A 24,790-nucleotide genomic window follows, 5' to 3' on the forward strand; every position below is an offset into this window, starting at 1 on the left:
TATTGAGAGAGATAATCGTTTTCTCTCTTTTTTTAAACATAATATTAATAATAAGTCAGTGTCTAAAATTGTTGAATTAAAAACGTATGTAACTTTTATTGCTTTATTTGACATCAGCTTTTAACCTGATTGATAGCTTTTGAGAATTGCGATCAGATCTAAAGATTAGGGGCCCTATTGTCATCATTCTGAACTAATTCTATTCTAATTAACTGTGCATTTTAAAGGGCATACATGCTGACTCAAATTTAGTGTGGTTGCACAGCTTATTTATAATAATTTTAAATATGAACCAGTCCACAAAAAGCATCATACCAATACAAAATACAAACCAAAGCAATAATGTTGGTTTTGTCATTTCTTTTACAGCCCACATATTTACGATAATACTTTTACTTGTTTTCTTTTGTTGTTGTTATTTTTAAGAGTTTTCTCATATTAAAAAAACTACAGGGAGTCTTTAGGGTAAAAATACTTTTGGAGGAAACCATAAAGTGCTTTCAGCCTATTATTGGTTCTGCGTGTGTCTGACCCATTCTGATCAGCAGCTCTCACATCGTTGCTCTGCTGATTTCAAACATTAAAACAAATGTCACTAATTCAGTCAGACTTCACATTTCTTTCTTTCTATTTTTTTGTTTAATTCTTTTCTTTTCCGTCTCTTCTTTGTGTGCACTCTGGGGAGCACGAGCCCCGAGTTGCAGAGGTCCTCGCGCCTCTTGCACCTGCCTGAGAGCTCACGGCGCCGCGCACGAGCCCAGGTCGCGTGCAGGAGATTTTAGGGGCTTTGCATGTTTTACAAAAGTTGTTGTTCCTATGTGGGGTTTAAAAAAAAAGAAAAAAGAGGAGGGAGGGCAGCTTATTTTTCTTCTTTAACACGTTTAAAGGGGGGAGGAGGAGCAGGAGGCTAAATCTCGGTAAGTTAATTAGAACCGAGGCTGTCAGTTTGAACCAAAATTTAAGTGGAAACTAAATTAAGAAAGGGAAAAAAAACATCAAATATTGTAAGCAAAGTGCAGCTTGGGGCTTGTTTTCATGAACTGACTAAAATCCTGCACAATGCGCATTTCTTTTCCCCAGTATTTTTTTTTTTTTAATGATTTTAAATCTCGACACCTTGTGCTATCCATGGATGACTCCTCAACAAATTAATTGGCTTATTTATTGTGTTTACTGCCTGCATAAGTTTAATAAAACCATTCTTTTTGTATTAAACAATCAACACGGGTGCGTTTTGCAGCTGAATGTAAATTTATGTGACGTTCATTTACGAAGATTTTTTTTTAATGCAGGAAAACATCTCCAAATCTGCTGCTCACCTCTTGGGAGCAGGTACTGCTGCCAGTTTCAGTGTTTAACCGGGACCCGGAAGACAGGCTGCTGGCTGACGTGCCATTACGTTGCTGTGTGCCCGCAGCCTCTCATACACAAGTTTTTTTTTTTTTTTTTGCTCATATTCTCAGAGGTTTGGACAGAGAGGAGGCAGCCACAGAGCGCAGACACTCACCGCTGTCTGCCGGCTGACGACGCATTAAGACACCGATCCGGCCACCGGTTGTTCCGTGTCCACAGCATCTTAAAAACAGGAACACCTTTACGCATCGCTCCTATATTTTGCTCCGTTATTCGTTTTTTTCGTGTGTGGCGACAACAGCCGAAGCTCAGGTGGAGCCACTTTCTCTGGTTTGACTCCAAAGCGCAGCACACAAAGCAGAAGGAGGTAAGTGGATTTTTAGTGTTGTGAGACTCTCTTTTACACGCTTTGCAATGTTTTTACATATTATTTGGGAATTGTTTGAATTTTTAAAATAATACAGAGGTCGATCCGAGGCTAATCAAGCTGCGTAAACACCTAAAGGTCCTTCCCGAGCATTTTCTTTAACGTTATTATAGCCAAAAAAAAAAAAAAAAGAAATAAGAGGTTATTCTGTGCAGTACTGTTTGAGTTATTATGACTGCAAGAAATGAAGTTGCGCGCTTTTAATGGTACCTTCAAGATCAGCATTATTGTCTCGGATATTCGGATACTAACTGTAAACCTCTGTAAAATCTGAAAATTATTCAGTCTTGCAATGCAGCGGTAAGATGTAACATTTTTTGTTATGTTTACAAGCAGAACAATCTGCTTTTATTCTTTTTTTATTAGACCATCAACAGCATTGTTTCCCTACATGATGGAACAATACAAATAAATAGATAATTCACCTGTTCACAAAAACAACGCGCCTTGCACACGTGCCATAGCTTCCAAAAGAACATCCAAAAAAATCTACAAATTGGAAGAATTCATGCGGCCATGTAATCAATAATCTGTTTTAATGTGGCTCGCTTCACGTCGCCGTGGGCAAGGTGCTCCGGTCCTGGAATATAAACCTCTCGACCGCGGAATGGTTTAGTGTATCATCAGCGTTGTATTAGTGACGACAAAAGTATTCAATTGTCACGCTTTAAAATGCATAATGACTCGAGCAATCCTCTTTCATCAGCAGCAGAAAGAGCAATCACATCACTACAATGGTGGAGCAGAGACAGGGGCGGGCTGGGGTCTCCACAGGCATGCAGGAGCTGGAGTGAATACATGGCACCTTTTTTTTTTTTTTAATCCACCAGCCACCTCTCTCTTACCTGTGCTGCTTTATGTGCATGATTCAAACAACACCAAGCTCTCTCTTTTTGCAGAAGTCAAATAAAACTACTGTAAATGGATGAACTGAATGAATGAATGAATGAATGAAAAGATAATACCACTGACAGTTTCCATACACAAACACAAAACTTCTCCAAAAATGCTCTGTGGCTCCATAAAGAGGTTTTGGCTATAAATCTAAAGAACATCTTCTGGTCCATAATCCCTTTTGTTAAGTGTACAGTCTCTGTGTTGTGCCCTTCCCCTTTTCTGAAATGTTATTATTTCGAGCTCAGGCAACTTAAATGGGAGTGAGTGCTGCCCTCATAGCAGCATCCAGGCCTCTCTCTCTGCAGTTATATGGTCTTGTGTCTGGGTGCTTGTGTCTATAAAGCCCCCCAGTGCCCTGGCTCGATCTAATTAGCCGTGAGTAAAGGGGACAATAATGCTTCAGCTGGTTTGTGTCATTCTCTTCTCTCTGGCTCTGCTTATCTTCACAAGGCCCACTGTGGCTCTTCACACTCCTCCTCCTCCTCCCCCCAAACACACAGAGTCACACACCTCCACTCTGGATAATGATGGATGACCGTGCCCAATGGGAACAAACAGGTAGATAAAGCCAATCCCATTTAATAACAGCATGGATCGGAATGATAATCTTGTTGTTCATTAGCCACTGTGGTTGCACAGCGATACAGTTGTTGCACACAGTTCTCACCCAGCTCAGGAGGTGTTGTGAGGAGGGATAGTGTTCTCAAGTCTAGGATAGCATCCCTGGGTGAAACAATACTGCTGTGTCCTTGAGAAAGGCAGAGGGAAATCAGCAGCAGCACCCCCCTCCTCCACCCCTCACCCTTCCCCATCCTCGCCCGTCACCCTCTCCCATCTTTTGTTCCAGCACAGATACAAATGGGATTAATGAAGGTATAAATTACAGAGGGCTAAATCCTGCTGAGTAATCCATTTGGCAAACATGCAAACAACAATGGGGCATGCTGCAGCAGCTACAGTGAGCCAGACCTACTCTCCAAGGCTGTGCGTGCTTGATGCAGCCAGAATGCAACACAGGCTCCACTATATATACAGTGACATGCTACAGAGTCCTTTCACAACCAGCCACAAGATCAAGAGCATCACTGGTCACACATTTTAATCTCAAACAGAGGGAGTCCTTGTTGCTCCGGGTTCAAACAGCAGCATTAAACTGCATGCTATTGGTGTATTATTGGTGACAGATCCACTGTGAATTAAATTTGTTAGAGGATAAACTATCATACTAGCATGTTGTCAGTCCACTCCACCTGCAGGCTGTGGTGCTTCTTTTCACTGGAATGTCACTTATTGGAGCTGCTGGCCCTCTGCACATGCACTAATTTGTTGATTTTAGGAGTTGACAAGCTCAAAGAGCTGAGCTCATCAACCCACTGCCGCTGGCAACCAGCCAGCGATTTTAATGACTGATGACTGACACACACACACGCGCACACACACTACAAGGCAGGTATAACATCAGATTTAGAGTGAGTGTGTTAAACTTGCACCGTGTCATCGCAGCTATGGAGGATCTTTTACCTGGAGAATTTGCCCAGGTATCACAAGCTGCACCCCCTGCAAACTGCCACCCCACCCTCCAGTGGTTCTGTGACGTCAGGTCCAGGCGTCGGCGTGGCGGCCAGTCTGGGCTCCGGGACCCTCCAATTATACTGCCTGTCAATCACACACAGCACAGACACACGGCAGCGATGCGCGCAAAGGCCTGCATGGGCACGGCCACATGCATGTACTGGTAATTTTATGCACACATAATTCTTCAATTAAAATCCAACACAACCGAACAGAAATGTGGCGTCATTATAAATATTTTAGGTCGCGTTTTTGATTTGCATTATGAGTTTTGGAGACACTTTGACCGTCAGCTCATAGGTGGGGCCTTGCGCCAAACGCTGACCAAGTGAGAAACAGGCGCCATCAGTATGCAAACCGTGTTTGATTGCTCTGTCCCCGAGACAAAAACCACTGTTTTCACAAGAGGAATGCCCTGCTACTAATTAAAGACAATTAGGCGCTCCCAACAATGGGGCCAATTTCGGGGTCATAAATCGACTCCTCCTCTGTTGGTTTTAGAGGTGCTGAAAGCGCTGTTTATTTACATAACAGCAGTACGCGAAAAACAACACCTACAATTATGGCAAGTAATGTAAAGCTCAATCAGCGACTTTAATTATAGATGTAAAAACATTTTAAAGTGTGTGTAAATTTGAAACATCGCTTCAAAGTCATAAAAAAACGTAACCTCTGGATATTTTTCAAATGGGTTCAAACAAGCAAATGCGATTTCCAATACGATTATATTTTAAAATATTACAATAATAAGCCAGATATTGTGCAAACTGAATTCACCTCCGTGTTCGCTGTCTGTCTTTAGGCTTATAATTGCAGCAGAAAAAGCAGATTATCACGGGCCGATTGCTCATTCTGTTTCAGCTTCATGAGAGAGAAAGACCCCCGAGAAATTACACTGCTGATTGATAAGTCTTTTAGTTTTTCGGTGCAGGGAAAATGGAAATTGAAAGAAGCAGAGCAGGGATGCAGCGAGCCAATTGTGGCAGGGCCCGCTATGATTGGCCCGGACCGACGCCCCGCCCCACGTGGCTTGATATGGGAATTTACTGGCGCCAGCCGCATCAGTCTGCGCCACATCTCATTAATGAGCCTGAGCACTGCAAGGATCAAGAGGTTTACACGTCCAAGCCTTATTTGCCGTCAGCTGATCAAAACTGCAACAGGTATCCACGAAGAACATTTGCATTGTTTGGACACCGAGGCAGCTCTGCACTTTGTTTTCGACCTGGAGGCTGACCGCAAGGAGCCTCAGCTGCGCAAAGTCTATTTCACGTGTCATCTGTTATTATTAGATTCAAAAAATATATCTAAAAGGGATGCTTGTTCTTTGCGTGGCGGGAGAGGAGGAGCGCTGCAGATGAACTAACAGTTTGTTTTCGTCTCTTTGCAGGTTTCGCCGAGGAGAAAAACAAGGAGATCGGGTGATTTAAGGATTCTATTTCTGAAGTAAACAAACAGAGTCGCGACTGTCACGTCTCGGGAACTATATTGCAAGGAGGACTGAACTTTGACTTGGAGACGGACGCGTTCAGGGGACAGGACAGGAGGACGGTCGGCTCAGCAGCCATGGAAGTCGCAGCGGCGGATCAGTCTCGGTGGATGGCGCACCATCATGCTGTGCTGAACGGCCAGCACCCGGACTCTCACCACCACAGTCTGAGCCACAACTACATGGAGCCGATGGCGCCTTTACTGCCCCAGGACGAAGTTGACATGTTTCTGAACCACTTGGACTCTCAAGGGAACCCTTACTACACCAACTCCCGGGCAAGGGTCACCTACAGCCAAGCACACGGTAAGATGGGTGAAAGTGACGTTTCAGTGTGAAGACAAATAATGAAAACGTGTGAAAAAAAATAAACCTGAATTAAGAATGATTTTTATATTACTCAACCGTGTTATGACACAGTCGGAATTAGGCGTGTGTGTCTATTAATTTTGCGTAAAACAAGTATGTACTTGCTTAATATTTCAAGCTGTATGCAGGTTTTTTTTAAGTCCTCCTTGACTTTTCTGGGCCCATTCAGCAACATAAAAGGAATTTCTAGCAAATGACAGCGAGAGGAAAGGGAAGTATGTCACTTAACCCCTCTCTGTTGGGGCAGGGGTTTCTGCAGGGAGAGAGAGCCACTTCCCGGATATAAAATAAAAACCGCAAATTTACCAATAACAATCTTTAGTCCGAGAGCTGCTGCGGATGAAAAGATACTGGCCAGACGAGGAGCTACTTTTATTTGTTTCTCTCCAGTCAGAAGGCCTTTTCTAATCGATGTTATATAGGCAAGATATGTGAGGCTGCTGTCCTTTAATGGAAACTATTTTTGGATAATTAAACAAATTGTGATAAAGATCTGGTATTTTTTTTTTATCTACACCTGGGACTAAATGTCGGATTTGGGTAATTCCGAGCATCTAACAGGTAACATCTTTTTTAAAAAGTGCTTTGCTCATTAATGATGAGGAATTGAAGTAGAATATGTACTAAATAGATTGTTGTGGATTTCAGCTCGCCTCACAGGGAACCAGGTTTGCCGACCCCACCTCATCCACAGCCCCGGTATTCCCTGGCTGGACCCCGGGAAGGCAGCCCTCTCTGCGGCGCATCACCATAACGCATGGGCGGTCAGCCACTTCAGCAAACCCGGCCTTCACCCCGCCGGCTCCGGCTACCCCTGCAGCAGCAGCACCGGCACCGCTCCCGTGTCCTCGCTCACTCCCGCGTCCCACTCCAGCCCACACCTCTACAGTTTCCCCCCAACCCCTCCGAAAGACGTGTCTCCGGATCCCGGCCCTACCTCTCCGACCTCCACCTCGACCAGGATGGACGAGAAGGAATCGATCAAGTACCAGGTGCCGCTGACGGACGGCATGAAAATGGAGAGCTGTAGTCCGCTGCGCAGCGGCCTGGCCTCGATGAACAGCCAGGCCGCGGCCACGCATCACCCGATCCCGACCTACCCGGCCTACTCTCTGCCGACACCCCACGAGTACAGCGGCAGCCTCTTCCATCCCGGCAGCCTGCTCGGCGGATCCTCCTCCAGCTTTACGCCCAAATGCAAAAGCAAAGCGAGGTCGAGCTCAGGTGAGTCTCACGTGTGTTTCTCCCTCTCATCAGATGGCAGATCAAACTGATAAGGCCTAATTAAAAGGTTATGGTTTATTCAGCTGCGCGGTGGGGCGTTGCGCGCTATAGTTTCCCTAATCAATCATCAGCAGATAAATGTTTTATTTGTCACCATATAGGCCTGATAATACTGTCACTACTGTCGTGCATTCGTTGATAGAACTGTGTGGGATATGCATTAAGGCCGTGTTTATTTTAAATACTGTTTTGCGGTCAGAATTCTTGATGCCACTTTTGTGAACTTATTGCTCTGGTAGCTCCCTGACAAAATGAAACCAGAGATATATTCTATATCGGTGTCCTCTCCAAACCTGTCCTACCAAGTCTTATCTTTGTGCCATCGCGACTTCTAAACTCCATCCGCTTAAACGGGCTTACTTTAGAGAAGGATCCACCTGAGATGAAATTCGTCAGTCTACAAAAGAAAGTGGGATTCGACTTAATTACACTAATTGATTATTCCAGGATATGATTGTTCTATTTTATGTATTTATTAGGTTTAACTAAAAACAAACATAATCGTTATGTTTCACTATTTTACGCAGCGATGAAACAATGTGGCATTTGTTCTTATTTTTTTAACAGAATTCACGATATTGTAACACGGACTTCTTGTGATTTGTCATGCTGCCACAGTCAAATGGCCTCTTCTTCGTGCCATGGGCTTGTTTTCTTTTAAACGTGGCCTTTATTGCGCTTAAAAAATAAAGGAGTCACGACGCCCTGGCTCCTGCCATATCCTGTATACCTCCAAGTGAACAAATCACGACCTCCACCCCGCCCACAGCTCTCCACAGCATTAACAAAGCACAGGCGACAGAGTCCTGCTGTTTGTGTTTTTAAGCATGGCCTTGGCCCACTGCACTGACATCAGGTCTAGTCCACAGTAGATCTGCTTGTGAAGATGTGATGTGAAGCACATTTGGGATACCAGTGTGTAAAAGTAAACTTGAATTTAAAAAAAAAATGCACATATCAGGTTTCCCCTCAGAATCCTTCAAAATAGGTGAAATTGTTTAATAATAAAGTTCTATATTTCCCACCATCTGCACAGGCACCTGATTCAATATGCGCTTGGAGTAATATTTAGGGGAATATTTAGTCTTTGTGTCTGACACTAAAGGGCAGACATTTGAAAAAACAACTCAGTCTGGTAATGAGTCTGTAATTTCCCCACATTGTTCCAGCTGTGGTACTTTGAATTAATGGAGGGAAAAAAAACCAACACAACAGCAGACTTTGTAGGCTGTTAACAAGCTGTTCCAAATGTAGCTGGTGTAATTATCAATATGGTCATCCATTGTCCCTTTTGCTTTTTAATCCACCTGGGGAATGCTCACCGCCTGATAATCTGAGTGAATATGAGCTGCAGTGCTGTTGGAGAAATGTTACACTGTGACATTTAAAAGAAGCGGGCCAGACTGCTTCTGAATCAGCAACACAAACATATCTGCTCCAGCATTAAAAAGCCCCTTATCTATCGAATTCGATGTCCAGCGCCAGTAATGGTGATTGATTGTTGTACAAAATGCCACAATGACATTTCAGCTGTCAGCACATTTACCTTACAGTGCTGAGGCTTCCTGTTGAACTAGCCTCAAACCAGAACTACTCGCCCTCATGTAACTGGTACACAAACTCGTGTCGCTTTTTTTCCCTGTAATTTCACCACTAAACATTTCATAACATGTAAGTCATGGCTGATGAATATTTAAAACCTTAATGAGGTCGCTTCATTGTGGTCGCTGGACTTGCGAAACACTTAAGAGGAAGAGAAGGGAGGTAGAAAAAAGCACCGAGATGCATTTCAAAAGGAACATAGCATTTTGCTCAGGTCAGATTCCATTGTAGAGCGAGGGTGGGACTTTGGGTGTCGCTGGTATTATAACAGGAATAATGAGATGATGCTCTAGGGAGAGAGGGATACTTGAATTAAATGAATTGTCGGTCGAGCAACAGGCTGTTTGAAGTCAGTGGAACCAGTGTGGGAGAGAAAAGCATGTGGGAATAAACAGAAAAAGCAGGCTTTTACCAAGAAATCAATGAGCTAGCTTTGATCCAGTCGCTACTTAAGAATAATACAAACTTTATCAAAAATAACACTTGACTGAATCCCATTTTGATATTATTATTTGCGGCCAACTGGCATGCAAGCGTTTCATCAAGACTGCAACACTCTCCGGCACATTTAATACTACCTACACACACTTATGTTTCCTCTCATGGGTGCCCACTGAGCTGATGAATAATGTAGTCCTAATTTGATGGTGTGTCTCATTCTTCTTGTTGGACACCTCTGGACATGTTCTGGCTGTCTCTGGCCTCCCTACTCTGGATCGGTTTACATAGAGGTGTCTGTGTCCATGACAGCCGTGCACACTCAGTACACCTGCACGCTGATGTGGACAATGTCACCATCATGAGGCAGATTTTGACTTCATATTACAAGGGCCATCTGGGATCATTCAGCATTGTACCGCTGCCTGATTGGCCCGGACAGCTGCTATGTGTTGCTTCTGCCCGAGGGTGAATTTTTTAATTATATAAAATTTGTCCTTGTCTCCTCCTCTTGAACTATATGCAGAGGGCCGTGAATGTGTAAACTGCGGTGCCACGTCCACCCCTCTGTGGCGACGGGATGGTACCGGCCACTACCTGTGCAACGCCTGCGGACTGTACCACAAGATGAACGGCCAGAACCGACCACTTATCAAGCCCAAACGGAGATTGGTGAGTTTTACTTTTTCACTCCGTCGCTTCACCCTGAGAGAAGGCACCCAAATATGAGCACAAAGCAGATGCCGGCAGCACAATTCCAGGAAAGTTATATTTTCCCTATGATCTTCCTGGAATTGTTTGTCCCTCTCACCCCCTGATGATCCGCCTTCATGGCCTGTTACAATACTGCTACTATTGCCATTGTTCCTGCTATCATTATTGCTGGTACTTCTGATACTGTTACTGATACCAATGCCCATGCTGCTTTAGTTAACACCATGCTTGAGCAAATGAAAAGCAGAAAGGACACATAACAGTCTTGTGGTGGATGTACCATGTTTGAGAGCGGCTCAGTCATTTTTGACATTAACTCTACTGAAGCTGAATGTATTTCTGCCATTCATTTATTCTGTAGCTTTCAAAACAATTTACAATATACACACATTGAAATATTTTTAAAATATCTATCTATCTATCTATCTATCTATCTATCTATCTATCTATCTATCTATCTATCTATCTATCTATCTATCTATCTATCTATCTATCTATCTATCTATCTATCTATCTATCTATCAAGAAACATCAATTATTTTGACATTTTAAATAGCCTTTTATTACATTTATATCTGTAAGTATATTATTAAGGGTTAATGTTTTATACTTAGCTTTTCTTTTTTTAATTATTTAAATCTTTTTTTATGTCTTTGTCTTTTTTCCTGAAACTGCTGCTTTGTCAACGAGTATAATTATGACAGTACTACTACCTATTATAATATAATAATGGTTAATTTATTATGAATTAATTATAGGCGCTGACACCAAAAATAGATAGCTAATAAAAAGTTTAGAGCTGTATAACCTTTTAACTTTAATAAAAAGGGGTCTAGGCTTTTTAATTTACCCAGGCTAATTATAATTGCGGAGGCTGCACTCTGGGTCTAATGGTCTTCATTAATATTAGCTGCTAATTTGACTTGCCAATGAATTGGCCACTATCAGATGATCGGTAAAGATATTTCGGATGGGCTTCTTGAAACTCTACAGCTCATTTTTTTAATTTATATTTTTTTTCGTGTTGTTCCTTGACCACCTCCGCGTCATTCCTCCTCGTGAAAAGTCCATTACATTTTCCACTGGGTCGGCCCATATGGCTGCAGCTTTTGCATTTTCAGCTCAAGTGTTTTTCAGAGTTATGTTCAAAGGGGCATCCAGTTGTTTCCTATCCGGATATCTGGCCGGCCCAGATAAGGAAGTCAGGCTCCCGGCTGTTTCCGCCTTCAACCAGCGCGCTGCATTCTCTATGGCCAGACTGACATATACTGTAAAGAGATTATCACAACACTGGAGGAGCCGCTTATGTGTGAAGAGACAGACCGTGAGGGGCGGGGATTGGAAAATAAATGGATTTATGTTCTTCTCTTGCTTGTCATTCTCGGTGGGCAGCGGTACAGTCTTAATGTGCAGCTGCTTTGTATTGAAAAATATAGGTTACATATTTTACTTCGCATAATAATGACCAGGGTTGTTGTTGTTCTCCAGGTCAATAGCAACGAGGCCACCTGAAATTAATTAAAAGAAAAACCTGGATGCTGCTTGCAAAGCAAAGAACCGGAGGGTTCTTGGATGTAAAGCTAATGTTTCTTATTATGTGTGAAGAATTGATCTGCAATGGATGCAGGAGCACATTGTCAGGCAGGACACTGGGCCTTACACAACTTTTAGCCCCCTTTTCCTGGATCAGGAGAAAAACAGGGCTCTAGACAAGGCAACCATTATGACAACCTAGTAGTAGAATGTATTTTTAAAAATGAAATACAATTACTAGGCATGTAGAGAAGCATAAGGGGCATTCTGTAGAAACTGCTCCCATATCTTGTAGCAAAAATTATAAATTCTGATCATGGTTTTAAGAGGTCAGCAAATAATTTATTTAACAGAAAAATAATAAGTCAGTAATTTTCCAGATTGAGTGTTGCTTCTTTTGATGCTTTTCAACACATGGTTCTGCAAAGACAAAACCTGTATTGCTATTTAATTTAAGAAAACTTTCAGTCTTATTGATTTTGTGTCATGGTAGAAATCCTACATTTGTTTGAATACAGTGTCAGTGATGTTGCTTTATTAACGTAATTGATAAGCTCAATGATGATCATATTGGTGTCTATAAAATTGTGTTTTTTATGCTACAGTGTCCGAACTGACCTCTGTACAAAATGTGAATGGGTCATTATTTAATGATGTATTTTCTCTGCTTCCTTCAGTCTGCTGCCAGACGTGCAGGCACCTGCTGTGCAAACTGCCAGACCACCACCACCACCCTGTGGAGGCGCAACGGGAACGGAGACCCGGTGTGTAACGCCTGCGGCCTTTACTTTAAACTGCACAATGTAAGTAGCTTTGAAAAAAAAGCCCTGCACCCGAGTGTGGGGTTTGGGGTGAAAGGAGGAGGGGAGGGGTGCTGGTCGTTTACTGGTTAAGTGGGCGGACAGCTCGTATCGATTTAGGAGCAGAGACACTAAGAGTATGGAGGCAAAGCCCGCTCACCCTGTCGAGCAGAACCCACCGGTCGTCCTTTTTTATTAATCCATCGTTGTTTCAATGGGGGGCGTTACTCCCTAGAGAGGCTGCCGGGTGGGACTGTCATTCAGTGTAACGGCGTCAGTTACACTGATGAGGATTTGTCTGAGGCTGCTCCTTTCAGGCTCTGACTGGTCCTCATCCCCATGTATTCATATTGACCAGGACGGTTCTGTTAGGTTTAGACAATTAGACAAAAGCTAAAAACGCCCTGACTCGCCTTATAATGGAGCTATATATGCAAAACAGCTGCTCATTATTTAAAGCGTTCATATGACACTGGTGTAATTCATAACAGCTACCATGAAAGAAATGCATGTTAATAATAATTGGCTGTTCAATATATGACATATTCCTGGTGACATTTTAAATTATGAACCAGTAAACATGCTGGAACTAACAGCAAAACAAACATAAGCCGTGGAAATGTGCTACTCACACTGTCAGTGCAGCTTTTGTCTGGCTTGCCTTGAGCTAATGTGCTGCTCTCTACAGGTCAACAGACCCCTGACCATGAAGAAAGAAGGCATCCAGACACGCAACCGCAAGATGTCTAGCAAGTCCAAGAGGAACAAACGAGCAGGGGACGGCTTTGACGAGCTGTCCAAATGCATGCAGGACAAGGCTTCTCCCTTTGGCGGTGCCCCCGGCCTCACCAGCCACATGGCCCACATGGGTCACCTGCCCCCCTTCAGCCACTCGGGACACATGCTGCCAACTCCCACGCCCATTCACCCTTCATTCGGTCACCCTCACCACTCCAATCGCTCGCCAGTCTGGGCCGAACCTCACTGAGGTTCCTGCAGACCCAGAAACCCTTCGCCTGTAGGAGCCACCACATCGCCATAAACACTAAATGGCCTCCACATCACGTCCAAAGCTGAACAGACTTGTGTCATGTACAGTGGTTGGAGGGGAGAGACTTTCAGTTGGACTTGATCACTGAAGGTCGCGTCACGCCTGACCTTGCTGATGGGAGGCGGCAGAGCAGGACTTTAGTGGACTCTCTGAAGAGCTAATGTGACGAGGGGTTTGTTAGTCCCCACGTGGCTGGGGCTATCAGGAACGGAGTGAATGGAAATGCTTGTCATTCTTTTTGCTTATTTTTACTAAGTCACTTTGGTACCCACCTCTCCTTGACCCTGTAACAGGAGACTCATGAGAGGTCTTAAAAAGAACCGCTGTTTTCACCTCATCTCATTATATACTGAGATACATGCACCCTGTCCATCCCCAGCATGTCATCCACAACTGCTGTGGACAGACAGACTGACTCCTCAGTGCTGGACGTCTTCAGACTGGTTGAATGCAGACAGCTACAGAACCCGTACAGAACCCTCTCTTACTAATCGGTCAACCCAGTTTCCACAACCCAGTGCTGTCCTCACATGCTGGATTGTACACCACCACAACGCTCACCTGTTTTTGATAAAGGAGTTTTATGGAGAAAAAAACCCCCACAGTAAATAGAGTGTTTATAAATGCTTAATTGCTATTATTGTTGTTATATTTGATGTTATAATTATTGCTACGATAATTTATTTTCACTCTAAGCTTTCGTCAAACACATATGGAAACGTATGATTTTAATTTCATGGTTATTACGTAAAGAAAACACTGACCTGTCTTAGATGAAAAGTCCCTGAGCTGTACGTTTTTATCATTTTTCCATCTCACAAAGAAAAGGAAATAAAGTTTAATACTGAAGTAAAGTCTGTCTCTATCATTCTGAGATTCTGTGCCCTGGTATTGTTTTTATTTATCAATTTATAGAGTGCAGTTAGCAAAAAAACATACATTTAAAAAATACTTTACATGACCAACCCTTGGTTTTGAAACCATGCATCTGAGCACAGTTTTTCAACAGTGTTTGTCTTGTCACTAGAAATAGTTATTTATGATTGTGGTTGTGTTTGCAGATCATAAGCCTCTGTGTTGGTTCTTTTTGATTTGATTAATATAAACTGTTTCAAACCTTTTTACTATTAGCCTAAACTCTCAGTTTTTGTGAGGAGTGCTTGATTATTAAAATCATAAGTGATATCAGATGTATCAAGGGAAGCTCTGTGATCCCTTAAGCGTGGTAATGCTTTGGTCAGGCTCCTCCTCTATCTCTGATGGCCTGTTGTTAAGAGAAGGCCTCTTTGTGGAGCTAAAGCCTCAGGCTGGACCATTGTACCCAGTCAGCAGGCTCCAGCGAAGGGCTCCAGAGTCACACATAGTTATACAAAGGCACATATCCACATGCTCATGCATACACAAACACAAACCTTAATTCACTCTCTTATTTAACTAAATAATCCTTGTGACATTTCTGTTTCATCTCTATTAGCCAAATTACTTATGACCTTGCATGTAAAAAACACTGAGTCATGAGTGCAGTTCAGTGGGAGCCGGCGTCACTGTTGGAGTAGCCCTCTTTCTCTCTCTTCTGGCCACGGTGATTGGAGTGAGAGGAAGGACAGCGGGTCTTTAGTGGGAGAGAGAAGAGGAAGGAAAGGCAATCAGGCGACCTGAGCAAACACATGGGGGTCTGCTCAAACCCTCCGCACACAGATGTGCTCGCAGCTGAGGCTGCCAGGAAGCAGACGTGGACTACGATTCTCCCTCATCTCATTCTTTTTCTTTCTTTGTTTATCTTTTTTCACTCACCCTCTTTCTGTTCTCCTTTTTATTCTGTTTATGATTTATTCTTCTTTTTTCTATGTTGCTCATTCTGTCTCCCCCTTCCCCATTTGGACGATTACAGTAAAGGGGCTGAAGAAACTTTGAACAGAGCCAGCCACTAATGAGTCTGCTCGATTAGGGCCAATCTGAGGTCATCATCGCTGAGTTCAGCATGCCCTCACACACCCACAGCAAACTGTCCGATTAAACAGTCTAAGCTAAAAGTGGACTACTACCCCTCCCTGAACCCTCCACCCTTTTCACATCTGTTGGACGTCTGCGGAGGTTGATCTGCAGGGGTTTCCCAGAGGTTTGATCAGTTCACATTGGAAATAACATTTATCCCGTGACTTATATAGGTGCTGCTGTATTATCTAGTGTTGCTGGAGTACTGTGTAGTTAGCTTATGCTACATCGTAGCAACCCCCAACAGTACCGACTGGCTGTACACATATGGATACAGGAATGGAAGACGCCATCTAAGTGTCTGTTTTCAGAGAGGGGGTGGGATCTTCTTGATCCACTTGCTGAACACCAGTGAAAACGTCACGCTCGACTGCCAGCAAGCAGTCTAGCCATCTGTGTGTAGTGCAGTGTGGTGGGAGCTGGGCCGTGTACAGGCCACGACTCCAGCGGGTTGTGAGCTGCTGCAGCCAGTGAGCCTGCTCGGCTGGGTTTGGCCGGACTCCCGGAGCCTGAGAGGGGGAGATGGAGAGAGCCAGCACTCTTCAATGAGGCCCTCCAGAGGGAAAGAGCAGCCCTCCCAAAAATAATACAGGAGTCTGCCAGGCCAGAGAGTCCCAGAGCACATACGCAGACATGAACATGCAAGTGCACATACATACAAGGCTGGTACGGAGTGTGAAGAAGCTTCTCATGCCTGGTGCAGACACAGTGCTTCTGTTTGTAGGCAGCATTTCAAGTCATAGGCTTGGAAAGACATTAGGTGGCAGGAACATGACATGCACACTTGCATTTAAAATGAATGCTCGGGTAAATGTTGTGGTATTCAGCATGTGCCACTGTTCCAATTTTCTACTATTAAATTGCATCGGTTCTGTAATGTGAGGGTTTTGTACACTTTTTACTCATCAGGCCTCACTAAACCAACAGCTACACTGAACAAGACATCCCCTCCTAACTCGCATCATGAATTATGTGACACGAAAAAGCCATAAAATAGGATGTTACTTATCTTCGCTATCAGAGTGGCATTCCATAGAGGAGATGAAGAGGAGAGATCTCAGATGCGTCGGCGGGGTGAACATGGTGGCCACCTAGATCAGAGCACCGAGAGGTTTACGACTTCAACCTGGAACTGGATGTTTCAACTCATCTCCACTCCCTACCTCCTTCTTTTTCTTCCCTCCGCTCTTCCGTTTGTACTCGCCAACCTCCCTCACCACCGCTGCACATTCCCTCTCTGTGCTCCATGTAACTATCCATCTCTTCATTTCCCCCCTCTCCATCCCCCTACTACTCCCACTCTTTCCTTGTCTCCCACTCCCCCAGTGTATTTGTTTTTCCATCAAATTGAATTAGTGGAATCAAAAGGTATCCTGACCATCCCCTCGCAAAGTTGAGTTAGGGAGAGAGAAACGTAGAAGATGAAAGGAAGTGCAGTGCAGTTCAAATGCAGGTCTCTTAGTGTGTGTGTTGCATTGGGGGTTGACCTTTGCCTGGGCCTAGCTAGAAAAGCATCCCTCCTTCCTCAGACCCCTAGAAGGATATTAAGGTTTCAAGACGGGACAGTATTTAGATAACACAAACATGGGGCATGTATTGCTGTCTTTAGCTGCCATAAAGTTCTGCAAGTAAGCAGTTTATTTGTTGACCCTGAGCAAACAGTGAACTTCAGCTATGCTATGATGAAGCATTAACTAAGCTCTTAAATGAATTGTAGTGGAAACCAAGTGAAGTAGGTGTTTGTGCTATGAAAAGACCGACACGTGACCTTCCTCTTTTCACGGATCAAGAGAAATTCATAGAAACACCCGTTTGACAGAGCTTGACAGGAAAAAGGTGGGTATGTTCAGTAAAAGCACTTTGTAAAGACTATTCATGGAAATGTGTGCAGACACACATCATTTGTCAAGTGAACAACTGTGAACACTTCTGAAATTAATCAACCATAACACGTAGCGATGATGTGATCGGCAGAGCTCTGACAGTATTAACTGACATTCAGAGAGAAGCAGAGCTGAGAGCAGATAATCACTAATGACCTCTGTTGACAGGAAGCAACCGCATCCTGACCTGCCAAAACGCCAAATCTCACTGATCTTTATATGTCGAAAATGAGTCAGAAAAAGTGTTGCGATCTTGCGAAATGTTTAGCTCCTTACGGCTCTGTACACCTTTTCTTATTCCTCCAACAGAGGCCCAGCATTGAAAGACTACTAGCTAGTTACAGCTGCACGCCAAGCCTGAATGAGGATACAGCTTTTCAAAGCAATGAAAAAAAAAGAAAAACAGGAACTTAGAAGTTCAAACAGGAAATACTTATGTTGTACTATTAAGGCCAATTAAGACCATAGAGGTCTGACAGAGACAGTAAAAAGAGATTGATTACAAGGCTGTGCAGCATTTAAGTGTAATTAAGTGCACCTAATATTAAGTCTACCACTGAGTTTGCAAATACATATTTGGTCATTAATTTTGGCTTATTTATGCCATTGCACATTTCCCCCAGTGTGTAACGTTGTCTTACGCATTGTTTATCTGTTTTCTCTCAGCTTTCCTGTTCTCTCTCTCCCCCTTTAGCCTCAATCCAACTGGTAGAGGCAGGTGACTGCCCTCCCTGAGTATGGTTGCACTGAAGTTTTCTTTGTGTTAAAGGTAATTTTTTCACCTCCCACTGTCATGAAATAGCTGCTCAAAGGAAAACTTTGGATTCATTGGATTTCTCTACACATTATAATATTGTATGGTCTTCACTTTACTATTGCCCAGTTGTGAGTAGCTGCTATATGTATCAGAACATTTTTGATTGTTCTTTAGAAAACCATTTGAAGAAATAGCTCTTTAAAGAAACTCTTAAAAAATTTCTTTGTCAAACTAAAAACGACTGCTCTATGGCATAACTGTGAAGAACCATTTTTGGTTTCAATCAGCACTTTAGTTTTCCAAGTGGTGTTTATATGAAACTAGAAAAGTGAAAAAGGGTAAGAAAACCAAGACATTCATCAGTAGGTTGAAACAGACCTTACTGCTGTAATTGTTGTCAGGAGAACAGAGCATACTAATAATGAAACAGCTGTATGAGCAGTGCATTACAGAGTTACAGGTCTGTGGTTGCAGTGTTGTGCTCCCCAATGATTATGAACACTCTAACCTGAATCACTCTGCTGTTGAGGATGAAGCTGATATGATAATATGCCTGAGATCTTTTGTTTCCACGCAGATTCTGCTGAAATGAGACTCCGTCCAGCTAACTTGAACTTGCTATATTTCCAAATAAGCCCATTATAAATTAGAATTTGACATCTGACTGACTAAATGCAGTCTGCTTCGTTCACACACTCTTTGCCAGCTGTGACAGTGTGGCTGCTATTGTTTATACCTTGTGAGTCTGACTTTGTGTATGTGTGAGTCTGCCATCATGGCAAAATGTGGTAGTGGAAACGCTCTCTGTCACGGGAACAACCAGAAAGGCGGTGGTGAGTACTTTGGCATGTGATTACATGTCTATCTGCAGTCACAAAACGTTCTGATTGTCTAGTTGGGAACAAAATGAAGGCCAATGATGGATGTGGTCCGGCCTATAGTTACTGAGCATTCATGTAAGCATGTAATACTGTAGTAATGATTATTAAGCACTCACTAGTCTTAATGTCAACATTCTGGTGTGATCCTATTGCAAGATGGTCCCATAGTTGCTCCTGTGGTCGCGTATATAATCTGCTAAAAAAAAGTAGCTGTGAGAGGCAGGGTGTGGACATGCAGAACACACCCCTCCCTCGACTCACCCTGAAAACGAGGTCAGTCTCCTCTCACCTGGGACAGTGAGCATTCAGGATGTTCACCAGGGACAGGTAGTGCTCAGGTATCATTCATGCCTTGCTCCGCTGTGCTGAGGCCCTCCTGCTCACCTGCTCCGACAGACAAATTCATCCCCACTGTCTGAGGACAAATGAGCCCATTCATGTAGAGGCTCCCATTGACAAACTGGGGGGCAAGTACAGTCCTAATGCCTAGGAGGGCTCAGGGGAGTGGGTGTCTGGACCTGCCATCCTCTTCCTCGCCCACATAATGTCTCCCACCATTCCCAGCCCCCGCCCCGCTCCTCTTGCTTTCACTGGCAGGTAACTGGAGAACAACGAATGAGTGGGGGAGTCGAGGGCATCCTGGACCACAGCCAGGAGCGAGAGGATAGGACCCAGGTGCCTACCTCTGGATGGATCCTCTGGACACTCCCACAGGGAATGATGACCAGACAGAGAACGGGAGGACAGTGGAGGACAGTAGAAGCCCACAGAGACCTGACATGCCCCACTCAAACTCCCAAGCTGTTCAGCTCGCTATTGTGGACTAACGATGGTTGCTTGTGAGGTGGATTAAGTGACAGAGCTGCTCTGCGACTGCCCTGAATTCACTTTCAAGCCTTCTTCGTTCTCATGGACCAACTTGTCCTCACAACAAAGCATAGCTAGTCTAAGTGTACTGAGGTATTCTTGCAGAGGTACACCAGAGAAATGCTAACACGGCTGCTAAACCACACAGAAGGAGCCAGCTGGCCAGACCTCATTTCTGTCCTTCTCATCATGCCACTCATGCAGAAACACAAGAGGTGAGGGCATTCCTAGATTGCTTTCCTCAGAGTTTATCTCCAGTATGGTATTTTGTTGTGTCTATGGCTTTGTTTACTTCTCGGACTAATACAGATATGCAGACACAAACATAAATGCAGATGCACGCACAGGCCAATTTTCTGAAAAGGGACACAGTGTGCTTCTTTTTAAAAAATCATAATAAGATTAAACCATTAAAAGACCAAAGGGACATGTTTGTGAGAGATGCAAGGCAAAAGGTGTTTTTTTCCTAAGAGGGCAATTGTGGATGTGATGAGTCCTATTACAGCCTATAAAAAAAGGGAAGCGCGCTTGTGACATCTAAGCAGATGTCGAGCATTTTGTCACTGATTCCTCTTATTTATCATTTCGTTAGTAAGGTCACTAAGACTATAGTTTGTAGCATCTTCCTCAACAATCGGTTATGGACTGGACAAACAAGCTGCTCTTCAACTGTCTCTCCTTATTTAACTTCTGCTTTACTTTACACAAGTTTCAGGACAGGGCATGTGTACAGATGTGCAACCATAACACAGAAGATGCCAGAATTCAGTGGAGACAGAAATTATCAGTGGCATCACACATGCACACTCACACATGCACTGCAGGCCTATCGGCTGAGGATCGGTATGAAAAAGGCGTTGTGCTCACTCATTGGCTCAGTGGGATGTTGCAACCCCAGCACCTAACTGGTCCTTATCTCCCCTGAGCAGACTGCACAGCTTGATATGCATCTGTCATATTTGTCGGAAAGAAAGACACCGCGGTGAGAGCACGATGAGTCAAAAAAACGGGCCACTGACATAAACTCACTTCCCTGCGGTTTCTGCATGACCGTGATCATTTGCTTGTCTGTGTTGACTCCGCGGTTAAGAAGATGCTTGTGTCCAACGGATTTGAGGATGCACGGCATTCCGTATTTTCAGTTTTCTTGCATGTGGATATCGTAGTACACCTGATCAATGACTGTGCTTACATGCCTGCACAGGTGTACATTTTGGCAGTCGAACCCTCCTGTAAGAAAACACACTTGAAGCCAAGAGCAGATTGTCATCATTCCATCATGGTCATCACCATAACGACAGATAAGGCCCTGTCCTCTTGTCGTCATAGCAGCCCTGCATCAGCTCAATCAGCTGCTGTGGCTAGCTGAACCTCTGACTATGAGGGTATGAGTGTCTATATGAGGACTATCTGGACTGATAAGAGCTGGGAAAGAGACAGCAGAGCAACACGTATACCGCTGTGCTGCTCACAGCGCTAAAGGTTGCAAAGAACATAGACAACAGTGAGAAGGTTTAACTGTCACAGAGAGCTTCTCCATATGTGTTCCTGACATGATCACACCTGTAAACAGCCAACAAGACATGCTCACAGTGATCCTGTGTAACATCTCACACATCCAATCCCCTCCTCCTGCTGAGTCAGGCAGTTAAAGAGGCCGACGGTCATGCGTTCAGGTATAATCTCACTTCTCTTGCTCTGGTGAAGTCGAGTCTCTTTCTCTGTGCAATGTTTATGCCGCTGATTGACTTTTAGCTTGCCAAACCATCATTAATTGGCATCGCGCACACACATACACAAACACATTACACACACACACACACACACACACACACACACACACACACACGGATGCATACACACACAAATACGGAGCATCTAATCCAGCTAATCCACCCAGCCAGTTGAACAATTGGTAACATGGTTAATCACCCATGTAAAAATAAAGACAAGACCAAATTGACTGATAGAATTATTCCATTTACCCGTCTGATTAAAACATTTCACCAATGCCATGGTTCACTGGAGATCATCTTGAAAAAAGGAAACAACACATGAAAATTAATTAAAAGTCAGTGCTGTGAACAGCTTCATTCAATTATTGGGGCAAATAACAAGCTCTGCACTATGATAACTGGCATGTACAGACACATCAAATTAGCTGAGAAGAAAAATAGGGCATCAGGGAGCCACTTTGAAACTCTTTAAAAGGGCAGGACAGACTTCTTGAAACAGGAGACACTTTCTCCAAACAAGGGAAGCACTCTCCTGAAAAGGAAGAATGAGCATTTTACAGCACCCTTTTAGATGGCAGAAATGCTCACTGAACACGAGCTCATTTGACCTTGGGTCACTACCCAGCAGCCCTTGCTCCTGGTGTGACATCATAGGCTGCGGCCGGTCAAAGTGAAGTGTGCTGAGGCAGTAGGATGCAGCCTGAACTACGAGCAGACAGAAGCAGAGAAAGGCAGAATGAGACAAAGGAAAAGTGTGGTGGCTGAGAGAGGGCCCTCTGATTCGTTTCCTTGGCAGGATGACAAAACTGTGCGGAATGCAGTAGAGAGGGGAAAGAGAAGTGATCAAGAGCTCAAGAACGAAAAGAGGGGAAAAAATAGACGACAGACTAGTGGAGAAGGGCCTGCTGAATAAGCCAGAATGGCAGAGACTTCCATTGATTCATTTCCCCTTTCCCACCGTATTAACATTCTCTCTATCTCTTCTGTAACTATTCAGCTATTAGCTACGTGCCAACAGTTCCTTCACACATAAAAAAAGCCCGTCTAACCTCACGAAAGGAATAAAATAAAGGTGAGGGGTTGCTCTCTGCAGCAGAATGACACAATCAGCCAGGCTAACTACACAGTAAAGTCAGTGAAATCTACAATTCATTTAGACTTCACATACAGTGCATACACAAATACACAGACACACAATTACAGTGCAGAGGGCAGTCGGTTGCCTCTGTCAGCCACATTTCACAGTGGCCTATCACGGCAAGGCACATCAGGCCTGCGGCCAACCGCTGCTTATTCAGAGGATGAACACAACCACCTCTGCTACATGGAGTCTCACACACTCTCCAAAAACACACAACCCCAGTCTACCACACAAGCTGTATGACTAATGGAGTGTGAGGACTAGTTATGACAGCATTGCCAACCCTCTGTGATAAAGTGTCCCACACAGCTACTGCGGTTCCTTTCAGCCATATTTGTGCCCATCGCTTGTGTCCATCCTTTGTGCGCTGACTCTGGACTCTTGTGGAGCCGACTAAGCATTTTGCTCAGAAATACCACCCTTGCATAATGTTTCATTTTTAATTTGATAGCGATGAAATGTTCTGCCACGGTGAAGTATTTTTAATACTAACATTATGCTTTACACGCCCTATACTGAATATTGGCAGGAGATCCAAGTTTTTAGAACACACACACACAAACACATGCACACATACACACAGTATCAAAGGACAGCAAGAACATTAGCAAGTCCAAAATCTGTGTCCAAGGTTCTCTGTGTGCATTACATTTTTAAAAGGTGTAAAGCCGTGAAGCTCACATGGATTTTTTCTGTGTACTCAGTGCTCACAACAGTGTGTGCTACGATAGGACGGTTTATACACAAGACTGCACTGAAGCCACTGAGTTTGTTTACACAATGCTAAGTCAGGTCATGAGTCATTTGTGCAGTTATTCAACAGTTTGAATGTAGTTTAGCTTCATTATATGCCCCTCATGTGACAGCAGTCACCCAGAGTGCCCCCCTCCATGGCTCTATAGCTCCTCTGCGACTTCTCATGCCCGTCTCCCCCCCGCCCCCCCACCTTGTACTGGCGCCTCTACGGTTAGTTAGAGATTGCCACAGGACATCATGTGACAAACAAGCAAAACACACAAACACGACGCCATGTGTATGCACACACAGGCACATGCATACACATCAGCAGATGAACAGAAAGCATGTAAACTACAAGTTCAAGCACCAACACATTCATTCGTTATTCTCCCTTTCATTGACTTCTTTCATGTGGGCTAACTTTAGTGAGCAGTAGAGCGCTCCAACAATAGAATCCATTCTACTGGCAGCATCAAGACTGTGTGTCCATGTGTGTTAGTCCCAGCAGTGGCCAGACACACCTTGAGGCAAAATGTTATCGCTTACTCACTGCAGCTACAGCCTTGCCAAATCTAGGATTTGTAACTTGTTTTGTTATGTGACGAGTTAATTTATCTGAGCTATGAATCACAGTATTCATGAAGAATTTATAAGGTTTGTCCTTAGCGACACTCTTGCCTTTAATATTTTTAAGAAAAAAGACAGTTCAGGCTTCAACCATTTTGATTTAATTGGGGGATTTCTCCATTTTGAGACACATGGATGTTGGAACAACAGGAAATATGAACATCTTGAAAGGAAGCCATAATGACGATAACACCATGTTGATCCTCATACTCATTACTCGACCCTCCTTATACCTAGAGTGTCCAACCCAGCCTTGACTCCCTTTGAATCCCCCTCCTCACTTTCCCTCCCTGTCTGGCACACCTCCAACATCTGAAACTCTAGACAGTGCTTGTTCAGCCCTTTCCACAAAATTTAGGAAGCCATTAGCAATATCAAATCATTATTTGAGGAAAAAGGGAGGGTGAGATAGAAAGAGAAACAGAGAAAGAACAAGAGACACACAGAGAAACAGACAGAGATATCAGATTTCTCCTGTTTTCAGGCACTAAATTGCAATAATGTACAGGGACTGATTTTACTAATACACAATGGAATGATACCCCGCAACACTAAGAGAACTAAATCACTCACTATGTGGGTGCACTGGACACAAACACACCCTTTACTGCTGGTAGGCCTTGCATAAATAAATAC

At 43.8% G+C, this 24,790-nt stretch overlaps 1 protein-coding gene across 4 annotated transcripts; it reads left to right on the top strand.

Moving 5' to 3' along the window:
* The first annotated feature begins 1,468 nt into the window (after positions 1-1,468).
* Positions 1,469-14,383, top strand: gata2a (GATA binding protein 2a). Of its 4 annotated transcripts, none has more exons than XM_055011003.1 (6): positions 1,469-1,720; positions 5,640-6,044; positions 6,756-7,330; positions 9,945-10,103; positions 12,356-12,481; positions 13,167-14,383. In XM_055011003.1, exons 2-6 carry the CDS (start codon positions 5,816-5,818, stop codon positions 13,464-13,466), a joined length of 1,389 nt encoding a protein of 462 aa, XP_054866978.1. In that variant the 5' UTR covers positions 1,469-1,720; positions 5,640-5,815; the 3' UTR covers positions 13,467-14,383. The 4 variants fall into 4 exon arrangements, with proteins under 4 accessions (XP_054866978.1, XP_023155120.1, XP_054866977.1 ...); XM_023299352.3 differs by lacking the exon at positions 1,469-1,720 and adding an exon at positions 5,264-5,412 and having other exon boundaries at positions 6,756-7,331; positions 9,958-10,103; XM_055011002.1 differs by lacking the exon at positions 1,469-1,720 and adding an exon at positions 5,264-5,412.
* Positions 14,384-24,790: the final 10,407 nt, after the last annotated feature.

Source organism: Amphiprion ocellaris, chromosome 5, assembly GCF_022539595.1.
Source record: "Amphiprion ocellaris isolate individual 3 ecotype Okinawa chromosome 5, ASM2253959v1, whole genome shotgun sequence".
In the NCBI taxonomy this organism is placed as follows: domain Eukaryota; kingdom Metazoa; phylum Chordata; class Actinopteri; family Pomacentridae; genus Amphiprion; species Amphiprion ocellaris.